The 14,341-nt window shown below is 44.6% G+C and overlaps 2 protein-coding genes across 2 annotated transcripts; one reads left to right on the top strand and one right to left on the bottom strand.

The window, feature by feature from the left end:
* Positions 1–86: 86 nt before the first annotated feature.
* On the bottom strand, positions 87–7,217 carry LOC117856065 (protein BLISTER). The gene is made up of 13 exons (XM_034738487.2): positions 6,840–7,217; positions 5,811–6,462; positions 5,167–5,714; positions 4,463–4,582; positions 3,824–3,889; positions 2,904–3,014; positions 2,283–2,359; positions 1,951–2,018; positions 1,592–1,708; positions 1,322–1,503; positions 1,118–1,186; positions 770–925; positions 87–509 (listed from the first exon to the last, which is right to left on the bottom strand). The coding sequence occupies exons 1-13, from the start codon at positions 6,912–6,914 to the stop codon at positions 432–434; spliced, it is 2,319 nt and encodes a 772-aa protein (XP_034594378.1). The 5' UTR covers positions 6,915–7,217; the 3' UTR covers positions 87–431.
* Positions 7,218–10,249: 3,032 nt separating this feature from the next.
* Positions 10,250–14,289, top strand: LOC117858616 (regulatory protein viviparous-1). Its single transcript, XM_034741723.2, has 6 exons — positions 10,250–11,891; positions 12,098–12,190; positions 12,424–12,524; positions 13,144–13,190; positions 13,306–13,382; positions 13,651–14,289. The coding sequence occupies exons 1-6, from the start codon at positions 10,332–10,334 to the stop codon at positions 13,885–13,887; spliced, it is 2,115 nt and encodes a 704-aa protein (XP_034597614.1). The 5' UTR covers positions 10,250–10,331; the 3' UTR covers positions 13,888–14,289.
* The last annotated feature ends 52 nt before the right edge of the window (positions 14,290–14,341 follow it).

The raw sequence follows: 14,341 nt of genomic DNA, 5'->3' as shown, positions 1-14,341 counted from the left end.
TCCACGGGATGACATAACGCAAGGCAAACGAATAGCAATACAGCTACACGTAACGTGTTCACCTCATATGGTGGGGACAAAATGTATAATTCGTACAAATGGATTTATTCTTTGCGGCTGTTCTTTTCATTGCCAGTACAAGGTTGCAGCTCCGTACTGCAAGTCAGCGTACATTTCATTTTCTGTAGAAAAAAGAATGGTTACATCGAATGGCTCTAATATACAGCTTCTCACATCTCACCATGCTATCAGCAAAACCGGGCAAACAAAAAAAATTATATAAGGGCATGTTTGGATAGAGGGGATTTGGATTCAAATCCAAAGGATTTAGTTCAAATTTGAACTAAATACTAAAGCTCCTAGAGCAATCCCTTTCTTCTAAACAGGCCCTAATCAAAGAAACATCTGGCATACTAGGACCTCTATTTCCATTATAGAAGTTTGCTGGTACGCCGCTTGGGCCCTCCTGGGAAGAGCTTCATTATCCAGCCAAGCACCCGTTCGACAACCTGAGAAAAATTCCGTGTCAGACATCGACAAAGAATGTCTTCAGGGTGATATGGGCATAACACACATGTAAAGAAAGTTTGGTTTTCTTAGCTCTAACTCTTATTCAAATAGGATAGAAAGAAACATGGAACAATAACCTGTACACACGTAGGATTTTTCTTGCAAAGTACAAATCAAGGTGACAGCAGATATGAAAATTTTCCAACAAGGATTGTTCAACTATCATACTTCCGCTAAGTACTTGGTGACCAACACTTACCTCATCTCCTTCATCAGCATACATTGTCGCATCATTGATGGAGCGAGTATCGATTGGTTTTGCCAGGACATTCTCATTAGCCATCCTTTGAGAAGTCAATAGCTCAAGCTTCTGTGTCTGCATCTCCAGCTTTTGTGTTAGGTCCTTATTCAACTCCTTCAGGATATAAGAGTAAATTGCATTAGAAGATGCACCATTACAGAAGTAACACAAGGCAGAACTTGCTGCACAGTTGACGAGTAAACATATTTTCCAATATATAGAAGCTTGATACACCAGAACCCAGGGCTTGACTATGCCATATGGAACAGGCATCTTATGAACACTAGCACATGCGGTAGACAGTACCTTCAGCTTGGAGCAGTTGGATGACTCGATTCTCAGTGCCCGCAGCAGCTCTTCTCTCTCCACCGCTAACTGCAAATACAAAAATAAAACACATTATCATTACTAACATAACTTTTACCAAAAAAATCAAGGTAGATAAGGTTATTTGGGAAACTCTGATTGGTGCAAGAAAAACTCTGGATTTCTGCACATCAACAAGGTTACCTCTGACATCAAGGAATTGATGTTGTCAATCATTCTAAGCTGATCATCCGGAATGCTGGATGAGACCTCTTCTAAAGAGGGAAAATCAGACATATTGTTGGACCTCAAAATTGATGTTCCAGCATCTTCCAATGTGTCGACAGTGCTGGTCAGCGTTTCTGAAGAACTGATTTCCCCAGTATCTAAATAAACAAATTTGGTGTCAGCCCGAAAAAATAGTTGATATGCATCACGATGAACAAACAAAAGAGAAGATTTTAATATTCACACCTAAATCCACTGTCGCAGTTGATGCATCTCTTTTATCAGCTGAAGGTTTCTCTGTAGCAGCTGTTGCCTTTTCATTCACAGGAATGTTCCTCAATTTAGAGTACAAGAGCTTCTTTTCTGTCCAAATAGAGAGAAAAGAAATACAGATAGGTGTATCAGTGCATGAGGCTAAAAAGGGGCCATTAAAGTGCATGCAAGATGTAAACACACCGAATAACAGAAAAGGAAAATTCCAGACGTTAACTAGGGAAAGAAGAGAACAAGAACAATATATGTGTTAGATTGCAATGAAAATACGTAACTAGGGAAAGAAGAGAACAAGAACAATATATGTGTTAGATTGCAATGAAAATACGTACCTTCTTGAAGAGCTTCAACAGTAGATTGAAGATGCTGGCGCTCCTTTTCTAGACTAGAAACTTTGCGCCTGTGGATGATTAATGGGAAAAGTTAGCAAAAAAGATGTTGATGTTATCACCATCTGGATGTCATGTCAAATATTCTTAATTTAAACATGACATATTTATTTGCATAGCACTTTTAAAAATGCTAACATGGACAGAAATGTGAATTTCAACCATTGCTTAATTCTTTAGGATCTTGGCACTCTATCCTTCAAATAAGGTCAAGAAAAGAACAGGGACTCATATAATTGCAGCATGGGGTTTAGTAAAATCAGTACAAAGTTCACCTGTAAGAAGAGATCTCAGAATGTAAACCTTCAACTTCCTTTTCAAGTTTTAACTCACTTGACCTCAGTTTCAGAGCCTACAAAACAAACAAATTTATCAAACTGCCACGACCCAATGCTAGAGTTTGGACTGGTTGAAAATGTTGAAGTTGCATAATTGTTTAAGCTCGATACGTCTTATACATAAAGTGCACACATTCAATTCAAAATCAAAGACAGTTTCATCAAGTATGTAGGCTAAATACTAAAGTAAAACTACCCAATGAACTTAAGACCGAATAAGCATGATCATGCCTTATAGCCTACAGAGTGGATGTGGGACAAGATATTGCACAGAAAGGATAGTTCGCTATCCATAAAATTTCAACAACAAAACATGGAATATAGAGTATTTCACAATAAGATATGATGATCCTGCCTGTATGATCAGACCTCTAGAGCTCACTTCCCAATGATTGCAAATTATAAGATTTATTCCTTATTATTTGGATTTGCTCTAACATGACTAAGGTTTACACACTTGATGTACGTAACATATTCTAAACAACCTGCCATGATGTCAGGGTTTCATTTTTAAAGAAGTTTGATAGTGGGTACAAAATAAACAAAATAGCAAACCACCTTATCTTCTAGTAGAATTACTTCAGCTGCAAGTACTTTTGCCCTCTCATCTGCAGCACTGCATTCTAGTTGGGCATTAGCATATTCAGTCCTGACAGACTCCAGAGCCAGCTGTTGTACAAATAGGGTTATTACAGGGATTAACAGTATAAGAAGATGGCAAAAATGACAAAAACTAAATAGTAAATAGAAATACTAATATATAACAGCACTAATCACAGAAAGTACGCTTAAACTAACAGAGACACCACTGAAAATTTAAACATAAAACAACTGACCTAGTGAACTGTTTCAAAGCAACCAGTTGTGGTGAGTTTAAAATCAGTACAGTTTATCAGCATGCTTCAGTTCATGACCATGTCAAGCACCAAAAAACAAACATTTTGCATGGCATTTACAAAACATTGAAAGTAAATCATTCAATAGGTCCTAACTTGACAGTAGGGCAGTTTTTTGTTTTTGGTGGTGGAGTAGGGGAGGGTCAGTGGGAGTGTGGGACTATCGAATAAATGAAAAATACACAGCAGATGGTACAGGCCTTGGGGGTCTGTGAGCAGCTGCAGTGCACAGCACGCCCAAGGAATATGAGCAGCAGCAGAAACATAGGTGAGGCAAAAGGGGATGATGCAATTTAGCTGGTTTGTTTGAGTGGTTTACTTTGAGATATTAGTCCATCAACTACTTTAAGCCTCATCTCTCCTTATAAAGGTAGTCAGTTGTGCTAGGGGGATTAAGCATAGCGATAAACAAAGTTAGTGCTGTATAGCGACATCGCCTTTATCCTGGTCCTCAGACCCTTAACCTGAAGTTCCCAACCAATCCATATCGATACTGACATGACAGGTACTGCAATTACAGTCCTAATATTGAGGATACGTTTTGTCCAAATTTAGGTGCTAGAAAGGTAGAGCAGGCCTAACCAGTTGAGCTTGAATTTCTTCCTGCAATCTCTCCATGTCAGATGTCAACTGGCTGATTACATGTGCCTGGTATTTGAAAATGGTGAAAAAAGAATCATACAGTATACTAATTAGTAGTTACGGATACAAACACGTGTAATAAACATTTATTTCGTCCAAATTAAACCAAGCTGCAATACATATAATAAATGGATGACTATTGATCAAGCAATAGGAAAAACTATTGTTTCTCTAGTCTTGGGGTTGCTTGATATTACATTCTAACTTAGCACCTTTGGCTTCAGTTCTAGTTTTCCTTACAGCACTGTTATTACTATGTTTAACTGATATGATTCTGTGGATATATTTTACCCGAGAATTTGAATCATGTAACCGATGCAGCAATCACTTTTCTGACAGGTTATGCTAGAGAGTTTAATAGAGTTAAGCATCAAATAAATTACAGCAAAAGAAAAATTTTGATTTTGTAATCAAATCAAGGAAGAAACTAGTTTAAAAGTTAAGCAAACATTTGCCTTATAATCAATCATCGAAAGATTCCCTCCGTTGTGAATTTCTTACGGTCATCAGTGACAAATTTCATCATAAAAAATCCAACTTGAAACTATTCTGATAATCATCAGAGAAATTTGCACACACCTGTTGATTGAACTTATCAGTTAGTGCAGAGTTATCTGTGGCCAAATTCTCCGCTAATTCTTGAGATTTCTGAAGAGTACGTTGCAAGGAAAACTTCTCTTTTGTCAAATCTTCGATGAGCTGGCAACCAAACAAGAAAACCATTAATAATATGTTGATGGGCCTAAATAAAATAAACAAATAAATAAATACATGAGCACTAGTTACTAACTTCTTAATGATAGAGAACCTATAGAAGAAAAAGGCTTAGATGAGTCAAAATACACATATCCAAGACAAAAGTAGTTAATTTTACAGAATCTCTCTATCATTTAATCTTGACAACAAAGAATTTGCATGTAATGTGCAGTCACAACACATGATAGTGCCATGTATAAGTATGGAAACGATTATGAAGCACAGAACACAGAAAAAAGCAACTACTTATAAAGCTGTACAATATCACTCATCAAGTGAACCCACAGAGTAGATAGAGAAAAGTGGTTCTTTTCTTTCCATAGGTTTCAGTTTCCATACGAAAAACAACTAGGCAACTAGGTTTCGTGTTAGTGGCATAAAATCGGATGATACAACATTTAGATTCATCGTATTATGTCTATTATGCAGTTTTACAACTATACAACAGCTCTAATCAATATAAGAATATCATATTCTCAAGAAAATTCATATAACAAATTGATTAAAAATGTTTAAACATTCATCACCTGCTCTAGTGCTGCAAAATCATCATCTTTCCAGTGAGTTGTGAAGTTTTGGGATGTTTGATTGCAATGCTGTATACTTCTTTCTTCTTTGAAAAGCGAGAAATCAGGAGGGGTGGGGCTGCCATATGACCCTTTTTCGTGTCTATATTCCTGATTTCCTGATGTAAGAGAGTTATCTGCAACATTACTTCCAGTGGATTGTTGATTTGATTGCTGCAAAAATGAACTCTGATAATTTGAATTGCCGGATAGTTGATTAGCTTTTGCAGGCTCCCCATACGAGGCTTGAGTTGTTGGAGGGGTCCTTTGTACTCCGATCGAATCAAGAAATGATGGCCTTGATCGAGTGTATGCAGTTGGATAACCAGATGACAGAAAAGGATCCTGTTTTTCAAAATTAACAGGTGTGGAATCCGCTGCATTCCAAGTTCCAACATTTGTATCATGATCTACACTATCAGTAATCCTAGAACTACTGAAGGTATTGCCATAATCCATACTGCTGGCATACACAGATTGTTCCACTTTGGAAGAGTCTTTGGAGGTAGCTACATAGAGAAAAAAGAAAAGCAAAAGAGCCCCAGGCTCGAGTTATTAATTATTAGATGTTGTTTACGCATAGAAAAATAAGATATCAAATTTACCTCTCAACCGACCAAAGAGGTCATTGCTTGTGGAGTAATCCTGAGTGTAAGCACTTTCAGACTTTCCAAAAATGGTGCTGGATGAGTATGAACTAGATTGCTCGGTATCACGTACTTGATCTGATAAAGAATTTCTTCCCCAACTCGGCAAGGTGTTGGTAGAAGAAGGTAAACTCAAACTGTTTGTGTTCCCAAAGACACTTAATTTAGATGTTGATTGCACATCCTTGTCGGGACTGTGCTCGTCCCTTTTAAGGGCAGCGTCACCTCTCCAATTCTCATGATGACCATTAACAAGGTCGGAGAAGCTCAAGTTCCCATAGAACTTACTTCCTACATCACTAACACCATCTTGCTGGGGTGTAACATTACTAACCCCAGCTGAAGCATTTACACTGACAGGACCATTTGACAGGGATTCTGCACCTCTGGAAGAACTTGCTGAGCCACTCTCATATACAGCAGATGGCACAGAAGATGTGCTTTCTTGGTTTGGCTCTACATCAGACACCAGCCCGTCTCCCGAGCTAGCTGTACTGGCAATTGGAGGGGGGTTCTCCACTACATCAGGAGCAGGCGGTTTTGCTGGCTCTGCACTAGCTGCTATGGCAGTGGCCTTCTTTGCTGCTTTCTTCTTGCGGAACTGCTCGAGCTGGATCAGAGAAAATACAGCATTGTTATTCTAAAGCCAATTTCTAGTCAAACATTTGCTGAATCGGCATTCGATGATGGCTGACTGCATTGCGAGATCTAAGCAGCTAAATTTCAAAAGTTGCAAACTGAGCCTCAAATAATGTGGCAAATTTCATTCATTTGAATTCTCTACTGCAAGCAAAACGGCCGAGACGAATTTGATAGCATTTGGCTTCTCTACCGCAAGAGAAACAATTGAATGACACGATAGTCACCGCGCTAAGCAACAAGGTGCCCCTAATTTCTCTACGTCCTCTTCTAACATATTGCTCAATTAGCGGTTGCGGGTGGCCAAGGACTACATTTCTCGCAAGCAACAGGCAACAACGGACCTACCCGCTTCTTCCCGGCCTCGAGATGCTCCTTGCGCGACGGGGCGGAGGAGGAGGAGGGCGCCTGCGCCGACGCCATGGCTCCCCGGCTCCCACCAACGCAGCCCGGCCCAAATCTCGGCGAGATCTCCCCGTCCCCGAATCGCCGGTCGCCCCCGGCCGCCGCTGATTCGATCGAGCCCCGGGGAGGGGGGCGCGAGATCTGGCGACGGGATCGGGGTCGGGGTCGGGGTCGGGATTGGGGGATTTGGGATGCGCGCTGCGCAGCTTCCAAATCCCGCTCGGCCCCCGAACGTTTGGGCCTTCGCCTCCTCCTCTGTTGGCTGTTGCTATCTTTTTTGGTGCGTCGCCGTGGAGTCCGACCGGTTTGAGTTCCCTGCCTGCTGTTGCGTCGTCGCGGTCTGGTAGTCAGCACGGTGGTGTGTTGCCCCGGTGACGCATCTGGCTCGGATGGTTTCGCCGGTTTGTTCCCGTTTGCTGCTCGTGATGGGGTCATTCATCGGCGCAACTGTGTACCACGTGGCTCTAATCTTCGTATTGGCAGAAACGTGCTTCTTCTGAGAGGCAGTTTATGACATTGTAAACAACAGAAGTTTTTTCAACAGAAAAATAAATCTTTTTATGAAAAGTGTAAATAACAAATTTAGTGGTTAATTTATGTTGAAACAACAGAACTAGTCTGTTGCAATGAATATGAAACTATTTGAATATTACTTTCAATTGTACTGGTTATTTTAAGTTGTTGGGTTGCAAAAGTTAGGTTTGTTTAGCACTGTTGTTTATGCACATCCTACTCTAACAAGTTGTTATGGGCTACTTATGAGCATTTATTTAAGAAGAAACACAATCATGTCCATATTTCAAATACTAGGATAAGTGAAAATAAATATATTGCGCAGCATATATATATATGGAGAGATATAGATATATAGATATATAGATATATAGATATAAACTATAACACCCACAATTCAGACCAACTAAGATGAACAATACCTCAATTGCTAGCTTTGTTAGTGAGTAGGTGAAGACATATGTGAACAAAATGAACACCACTAGTGCTTTTATTTAAATATAAGAGAATAATCGTATCATTTTATGATTTTCTTAAAAAACATGAGGAAAACACAGGTGAGTCTATTATGATAAATTTATGATATTTCTCATATAAGAGAAATACACCACAAATCTGAAGTAGGTCTTTTAGTGTACAAAAGATGTTGATATGAGATTGGTATTGGTTATGTAGTAAATGTTTTTCTAATTCACATGTAAAACATATTAGTGAGCAATAAATAGATTATCTATCCTAGTGTGTAACCAAACCTTACTTTAAGGACCTAGGTATACATGGATTGTACATGTAGTAGAGTCATAGAATGAAATGATATAATAATCAAAAGTACACCTAAAAAGTTTTTAAAAACTTAATACATACATGGATAAACTAATAAAATAAATACATGAATATTATTTTTTATTGGCAAACACTAAAGCCATCTTTTGATATGTAATTTAGGAAAATTGAAGTACTTCCTATCGACAGTTAAATAAAAGCCTTGTACAAATCAGCGTCAAGTCAAGCATATGTCATTTTTTCTAAACCTTTAAGTGTAATAGAAATGCTAAAGGAAGTACGAAACAAAGAGAAAAAATAAAGAAAAGAGATATAGTGCCTATGGATTATATCCTAGCTAAGGGAGAGTTTTCAAACGAAAGTTTGAAAAAAAATCATCTAAACTAGTACGACTCCATCTCAAATCTCAACCTATCAATCCATGGGTAACGGATATTTTCTAGTCGCTGATGAGCTAGCCAATGCATGTCTCGCTCTCAATCTCATGCACACCAACCTTTTGTAAAAAGTTTGCAACCTATAGTTTGTAAGATTCCACATCATCCTAATTGCCGCAAGTGACCAAAGTAGACAATTATGTAGGTTTTACACTTGTGCCACATGAACGGCTTCTCCTTTGTAGATAAACCTGTGATGCCTAACAATTTTTTGGGAAAACACCTATCCAAATTTCAATCTTAACAATTCGATTTGTGTAACCTAAGCGCTAGTACTTTTCTTCGAACCTAATGATATAAAATTGTATATTAAATTAGCCATTGGATATATTCTTATACCCCCAATCTGATCATATTACTAATGTAAACACATTTTATATGGTGAACGGACACCTCAAAACAGAAAATTTAAATGTCCAGTGATAAAATAATAGAACAAGTAGTTGCATTGTACATCACATCCAGTTGGAAATATTAAACCTATTTTCGATTAAATGATCTCGAGTCGGTAAAAGTTTAGAATTTTCCATACCGGTTGTAAATGTATAACCATCAAAAATATCTTTTGATATGCACAATGTGAAACGGAAAACCCGACCATCTGGACACGCTATCTTTAAGATATTTATCATCTTCTACGAAAGCAGTTATGGTTATCCATCTTTAGGTGGGAAAATGCTAGAGAAAATATAATACAAAGAGCCAAAAGATGAAGTAGGATCATGATGTAATGACTTACAGATTATGTCACTCGGGCTAAGGGAGGGAGTTTTCAAACAAAAATCGAAGATAACTCTCCCAACAACCGATGCGTCCACAAGCAAGTGCAGACGTTTTCCGGCCGCCGATGAGCTGGCCGCTGCAAGTCTCTCATGCACGCAAACCCAGCAAGGGCTGCAACCAATAGAAGCATTCCACGTCGTCGTGGCCACCGCAAGTCACCGAAGTACCCCCAGTCGTGTAGACTTCACGCAGTGCGCGTAGAGAAACTCTTCCTGCTTCGCAGACAAGCCTCTAGCACCCACCGAGTCCTCTATCCGTTGGTTCAGGTGGACTCTGCATCGGACGGCCGGGAATCGCTCCAACACTCGGCCCTCAGTCGGCGCGGCGGCGACACGGACATCCTACGGCGCCGGAACAGCTACGCGCACCCTGTTTTTCCACGCACGGACTCGAGGGGCCCACGCCTCATTGAAAGAGCAAAACATGTGCTTTCGTTTCCGTTTCCTGAACGGTCAAATTTTGCACGCGCCGAAGTTTTGCACCAACGTCACAGATACATTACACTGACATGTGGGCCACTGCACGTGGCCCACGGTCAGTGACCAGGAGCATGCACAGTGAGAGAGATGTCCGAGAGAGATGTCGGGTGCTCTCGGTTAGCATAATCTCGATGACAAATGGGCCCAGTTATTTCCGGTCCCACTTGTCCGAGAGAGATGTCGGGTGCTCGCCAGGGGCGATAAGTAAGGTGGCCGAGGAGAGGCTGGCGTGGGCGGTGGAGCGCTCCCCACAGCCCTAGGCGGCCGCCACGTGTGCCACGCAGCCGCATCTCGGTTCCCTCCTCTCTCCTCTTCCCCCCTCCACCTCCTGCTTCCCTGTTTATCTGCTCAGTAACTGCACCCACCTCCACACCTACACCACAGAGAGACGGCGACACATACACCATCTCTCTCCTCTGCTCGTCGCCGTGTCTATCTGCATGGACGCCTCCGCCGGCTCGCCGCCACCGCACTCCCAAGAGAACCCGCCGGAGCACGGTGGCGACCTGGGGGAGGCCCCGGCGGAGGAGATCGGTGGGGAGGCGGGGGATGACTTCCTATTCGCGGAAGACACGTTCCCGTCCCTCCCGGACTTCCCTTGCCTCTCGTCGCCGTCCAGCTCCACCTTCTCGTCGTCGTCGTCGTCCAACTCCTCCAGCGCCTACACCAACGCGGCAGGAGGGGCTGGCGGCGGCGCTGACGGCGCCGCCGGCGAGCGCTCCGGGCCTGCATCGGCCGGTGAAGGATTCGATGCGCTCGATGACATCGACCAGCTCCTCGACTTCGCGTCGCTGTCCATGCCGTGGGACTCCGAGCCGACGTTCCCCGAAGTTAGCATGATGCTGGAGGACGCTATGTTCGCGCCGCCGCATCCCGTTGGCGACGGCAGACGCGAAGGTAAAGCCGTGCTGGAAGGGACCGGGGGAGAGGAGGCCTGCATGGATGCGGCTGCGGCGCCGGGTGAGGACCTGCCGCGGTTCTTCATGGAGTGGCTCACGAGCAACCGTGAAAACATCTCGGCCGAGGATCTCCGCAGCATCCGCCTCCGCCGCTCCACCATCGAGGCCGCCGCCGCCCGGCTCGGCGGCGGGCGCCACGGCACCATGCAGCTGCTCAAGCTCATCCTTACCTGGGTGCAGAACCATCACCTCCAGAGGAAGCGCCCTCGCGACGCGATGGAGGAGGCGGCGGTATTGCACGGCCACGGACAGAGCCAGCTCTCCAGCCCGGGGGTCAACACCGGATATGAGTTCCCCGCCGGCGGCCAGGACATGGCGGCCGGCAGCGGCGCATCCTGGATGCCCTACCAGCAGCCGTTCACGCCACCTGCTTACGGCGGCGACGCCGTTTACCCGGGCGCCGCAGGCCAATACCCTTTCCACCAGAGCTCCAGCACGAGCAGCGTGGTCGTGAGCAGCCAGCCGTTCTCCCCGCCGGCGGTGGGCGACATGCACGCCGCGGGCGGCGGGAACATGGCCTGGCCGCAGCAGTACGTGCCGTTCCCTGGTGCTTCCGCGGGCTCTTACCCTATGCCGCCCGTCGTGGCGCAGCCGTTCTCCCCCGGATTCGGCGGGCAGTACGGCGGCGCCGCCCACCCCATGGGCCCCCAACGCATGGCAGGCGGGGAGGCCTCCGCGACCAAGGAGGCCCGTAAGAAACGCATGGCGAGGCAGCGGCGCCTGTCCTGCCTTCAGCAGCAGCGCAGCCAGCAGCTGAACCTGGCCCAGATCCAGGTCCCCGTCCACCCGCAGGAGCCATCTCCTCGGTCGGTGCACTCCGCGCCGGTCACGCCGTCAGGCGGTGGCTGGGGTTTCTGGTCGCCGGGAAGCCAGCAGCAGGTCCAGAACCCGCTCTCCAAGTCCAATTCCTCGAGGGCGCCGATGCAGCAGGTGCCGCGCTCCCCGGAGGCGCCGGCGGAGGGGGCGCCACCGGTGAATCCGGCGCCCGGTGCTCGGCAGGAAGAGAGCCCCCAACGCTCGACAGCTTCAGATAAGCGGCAGGTGCATGCATGCAGAGCTTGACATCGCTCTCTAGCAAAAGATCTAAATCGACCTCTTTCTTCTGTTTGCTCCTGATAGACGACGCACATCGCTTTCCAGCAATCGAACACGCATGAACGTGTGCCGTACGTTCGCGTACGGATCCATCGATGTGTGTTCATCTGAATTTCATGTGTAGATCTGATGAAGTGTAGATGGGGATGCAGGGGGCGAAGTCGGACAAGAACCTGCGCTACCTGCTGCAGAAGGTTCTGAAGCAGAGCGACGTCGGGAGCCTCGGCCGCATCGTGCTCCCCAAAGTGAGACAGACGACGCCCTTCATGATCCGCATGATTTCTACCCCACTTGGGCATACAAATCTTAAATCTAGCTAGATCCCCAATTGTGCATGCATGCATCCACTTGCAAAAATTTCCTGAATTTAAATTCGCAATGGAACTATGCTTGCAATCTTGAATATGTTCTTCAAACTGCATTGGTGCTTCGACATTTCTGCTAAAAGTTGTCTTTCTTCTTCTTTGGACGATTTCAGAAGGAAGCGGAGGTTCACCTGCCGGAGCTGAAGACGAGGGATGGCATCTCCATCCCCATGGAGGACATTGGGACATCGCGGGTCTGGAACATGCGGTACAGGTGAGTGTTGTTAGGCTAGGGATTTGCCGATTTGGGATAGCCGATCCACCATGGATAATGCTTAAATCCACTTGTTGTTTTTTTCTCTCTTCAAATCATCATCTTCTTTGTTAAAATTAAATTTGTGTTTAGATTCCCTAAAAATAACAATATTGTTTCTCACTCTCTTTTCTCCCTTTTTTTGTGGTGGCTCATAGCTCATATTGGGTTTCAAGCCTGCCCCAACTGGCTCGGGACTAAAAATCCTGTTGCTGTTGTTGAAATTAATTTTTGTTCTTGGTCAATTTGGGCAGGGAGATAGATAGCACCACTGGGCCAGAAATAGTAAATGACATGAGTACAGCATCACTGTGGGGGTGGTCCCTTTCTTTCCCAATTGGGCAAGTGGGTCGCATGAATATACGATGAGAATCTGGGAGCAAATAGTGGCATGCACTTGTGTTCCTCTACGTCGATGCAGCACCATTTCTGCACGCCATAAACATGCTGCTAACTTGTTCCAATGCAATACTAAAAGTCTAGTTGTCGTTCCGCACTGCATGCCTGGTTAGCTTTGGACAGATTTGTTCTGAAAATGGACTGTTGACAGTGACATGAGTGCCCTCACGCATGCATGCAGGTTTTGGCCCAACAACAAGAGCAGAATGTATCTGTTGGAGAACACCGGTGAGATGAAAACAAAGCATTAGTATACTTTAATTTCTACCCATCATCTGATCTTGGCATAGCATTATTTCTTGGTAGCTTCTAAAACTTTTCTTGTTTTTTTCTGAACTTGCAGGGGAATTTGTTCGTTCCAATGAGCTTCAGGAGGGGGATTTCATAGTGATCTACTCTGATGTCAAGTCTGGCAAATATGTAATGTTCACCCTGCTTTATTTATTTCCTTGCAATGATTGTTTTTAGCTAGATACATTCTGCCCCTGTACAAATTGATGAAGGGAAAATTAAATTTCACACATCCTTGTTCAAAGCACAAGTCAACTGCCTGTATAGATACAGCTGTTTTGCATGCATATGGCACTGTTCCTAGTTTGATGGCAGTCGAGTTGTAGCATCTGTGACCACCTTGTGCACAAGTAGTTTCAGCAGCAGCTAACCTGAAACCTCCTCCTGTCTATCACAGCTGATACGGGGCGTGAAGGTGAGGCCTGCTCATCAGGACCAGGGCAATGGTTCCAGCGCGGTAGGCAAGAACAAGCATGGGTCTCCAGGTCCAGAGAAAGCCGGTGGTTCTTCTGATGACGGCATCGTCATCGCCGACGGGACCAACAAGCCTGACGGCGCCTGCAAGGGGAGGTCGCAGCAAGGTGCGAGGCGGGCTCGCCACCAGGGAGCCGCCTCCATGGCTGTGAGCATCTGAAAGAACCGCCGCCTCCGCCATTGATATCTGAAGTTAGCTAGATCCATACACCCCCTGATGATGATGGTCACCCCCGTCGTGTGTGTTAAGAGCATGTAGTGCGCTAGGTGATGATATTAAATCAAGTAGCCCACCCTGCTGTGACGCTAAGTTGTGCATGGTTTGGTTTGTGTTGGGACCTGTCGTCGAGTAGTAGTCCTGTACATGCATCGGCGGCATACCTCTGAATTGTTGTGTCGTCGTACGTCGTGCCATTCGGCTAACAACGAGACATCAGCTAAAGCTGGAACGTGGTTGTTGTATGTTATAGTGTTGATTGCCTAGATGCTAATTGCATGGTTCTCGAGCAAGTGCTGATGAATCGAAGTGTAGTTTAAGCGAGAAGCTGCAGGCCGGGTAGCTAAATATGACTACATCTGCAACCATACCATACGTGCAGGAAAAAAAAATAAAC

This window comes from Setaria viridis, chromosome 5 (genome assembly GCF_005286985.2).
Source record: "Setaria viridis chromosome 5, Setaria_viridis_v4.0, whole genome shotgun sequence".
NCBI lineage: Eukaryota > Viridiplantae > Streptophyta > Magnoliopsida > Poales > Poaceae > Setaria > Setaria viridis.
The sequence above is the reverse complement of the archived record's forward strand: the minus strand, read 5'-3'. Positions and strand labels throughout refer to the sequence as shown.